A 2,500-nucleotide genomic window follows, 5' to 3' on the forward strand; every position below is an offset into this window, starting at 1 on the left:
AGTATTACTACAGCGTGGTATTAGTACTCTGACTGTAACAGAGTATTTCTACAGTGTGGTATTAGTACTCTAACTGTAACAGAGTATTACTACAGTGTGGTATTAGTACTCTAACTGTAACAGAGTATTTCTACAGTGTGGTATTAGTACTCTAACTGTAACAGAGTATTACTACAGCGTGGTATTAGTACTCTGACTGTAACAGAGTATTACTACAGTGTGGTATTAGTACTCTGACTGTAACAGAGTATTTCTACAGTGTGGTATTAGTACTCTAACTGTAACAGAGTATTACTACAGTGTGGTATTAGTACTCTAACTGTAACAGAGTATTTCTACAGTGTGGTATTAGTACTCTAACTGTAACAGAGTATTACTACAGTGTGGTATTAGTACTCTAACTGTAACAGAGTATTACTACAGTGTGGTATTAGTACTCTGACTGTAACATAGTATTACTACAGCGTGGTATTAGTACTCTGACTGTAACAGAGTATTACTACAGTGTGGTATTAGTACTCTGACTGTAACATAGTATTACTACAGCGTGGTATTAGTACTCTGACTGTAACAGAGTATTACTACAGCGTGGTATTAGTACTCTAACTGTAACAGTATTACTACAGCGTGGTATTAGTACTCTGACTGTAACATAGTATTACTACAGCGTGGTATTAGTACTCTGACTGTAACAGAGTATTACTACAGCGTGGTATTAGTACTCTAACTGTAACATAGTATTACTACAGTGTGGTATTAGTACTCTGACTGTAACAGAGTATTACTACAGTGTGGTATTAGTACTCTGACTGTAACAGAGTATTTCTACAGCGTGGTATTAGTACTCTAACTGTAACAGTATTACTACAGCGTGGTATTAGTACTCTAACTGTAACAGTATTACTACAGCGTGGTATTAGTACTCTGACTGTAACATAGTATTACTACAGCGTGGTATTAGTACTCTGACTGTAACAGAGTATTACTACAGCGTGGTATTAGTACTCTGACTGTAACAGAGTATTTCTACAGCGTGGTATTAGTACTCTGACTGTAACATAGTATTACTACAGTGTGGTATTAGTACTCTGACTGTAACAGAGTATTACTACAGTGTGGTATTAGTACTCTAACTGTAACAGAGTATTACTACAGCGTGGTATTAGTACTCTGACTGTAACATAGTATTACTACAGCGTGGTATTAGTACTCTAACTGTAACAGAGTATTTCTACAGTGTGGTATTAGTACTCTAACTGTAACAGAGTATTACTACAGCGTGGTATTAGTACTCTAACTGTAACAGAGTATTACTACAGCGTGGTATTAGTACTCTAACTGTAACAGAGTATTACTACAGTGTGGTATTAGTACTCTAACTGTAACAGAGTATTTCTACAGTGTGGTATTAGTACTCTAACTGTAACAGAGTATTACTACAGCGTGGTATTAGTACTCTAACTGTAACAGAGTATTACTACAGCGTGGTATTAGTACTCTAACTGTAACAGAGTATTACTACAGTGTGGTATTAGTACTCTAACTGTAACAGAGTATTTCTACAGTGTGGTATTAGTACTCTAACTGTAACAGAGTATTACTACAGCGTGGTATTAGTACTCTGACTGTAACAGAGTATTACTACAGTGTGGTATTAGTACTCTGACTGTAACAGAGTATTTCTACAGTGTGGTATTAGTACTCTAACTGTAACAGAGTATTACTACAGTGTGGTATTAGTACTCTAACTGTAACAGAGTATTTCTACAGTGTGGTATTAGTACTCTAACTGTAACAGAGTATTACTACAGTGTGGTATTAGTACTCTGACTGTAACAGAGTATTTCTACAGTGTGGTATTAGTACTCTGACTGTATCATAGTATTTCTACAGTGTGGTATTAGTACTCTGACTGTAACCGAGTACTTCTGAGTGCAGTAAAGTATCCGAGTACTTGTGTCCAGCTGCAGGCTCCGAGCGTGAAAGGTTTTGACTTTGCGAAGCTCCACCTGGGTCAGAGCAGTAAAGATGACATCATGGTGATCCAGGAGCCTGGCCCCGCCCCCGCCAAGGAGGCCACGCCCCCCGACGCAGCCGCCGCTGACCTCAACACGCCCAAATCTAAAGGCTCGTCCACCAAGGCGCCGCGCTCCGGCCGGCGCTACCGGGGAGGGTAGGACGCACACCAAAACGCCTCCAGAAATGTCCTCACAAATACATACAAACCCTCTGACTGGACCGAGTAACGTTCTCCGTCCTGGCGAGACATTTGTGGCGATTTTTTCAAAGTTTTCGGTGTATTTTTAAAGTGATTTTTTTTTTTTTTTACTTTTCAGGTTTTTTTGACACTTTTTTTTGAAATTTTTGAAGTTTTTTTTCAACTTTTTTTATGCTATTTTAAACAATTTTGATGCTTTTATTTTCAGATAATAGCATCAAAAATGTCTGTGTATGTGTGTGTGTGTGTATGTGTGTGTGTGTGTGTGTGTGTGTGTGTGTG

General features: G+C 38.4%; 1 protein-coding gene across 1 annotated transcript in view; it reads left to right on the plus strand.

Annotated features, from left to right (window-relative positions):
* si:dkeyp-27e10.3 (UPF0606 protein KIAA1549) overlaps positions 1–2,500 on the plus strand; it is a 44,484-nt gene that overhangs the window by 19,873 nt on the left and 22,111 nt on the right. Inside the window, exon 12 of the mRNA XM_035995925.1 lies at positions 1,965–2,173. Within this exon, the coding sequence (XP_035851818.1) occupies positions 1,965–2,173 (209 nt within the window). The remainder of the gene's footprint in view (positions 1–1,964; positions 2,174–2,500) is intronic.

Source organism: Sander lucioperca, chromosome 20, assembly GCF_008315115.2.
Source record: "Sander lucioperca isolate FBNREF2018 chromosome 20, SLUC_FBN_1.2, whole genome shotgun sequence".
Classification (NCBI taxonomy): domain Eukaryota; kingdom Metazoa; phylum Chordata; class Actinopteri; order Perciformes; family Percidae; genus Sander; species Sander lucioperca.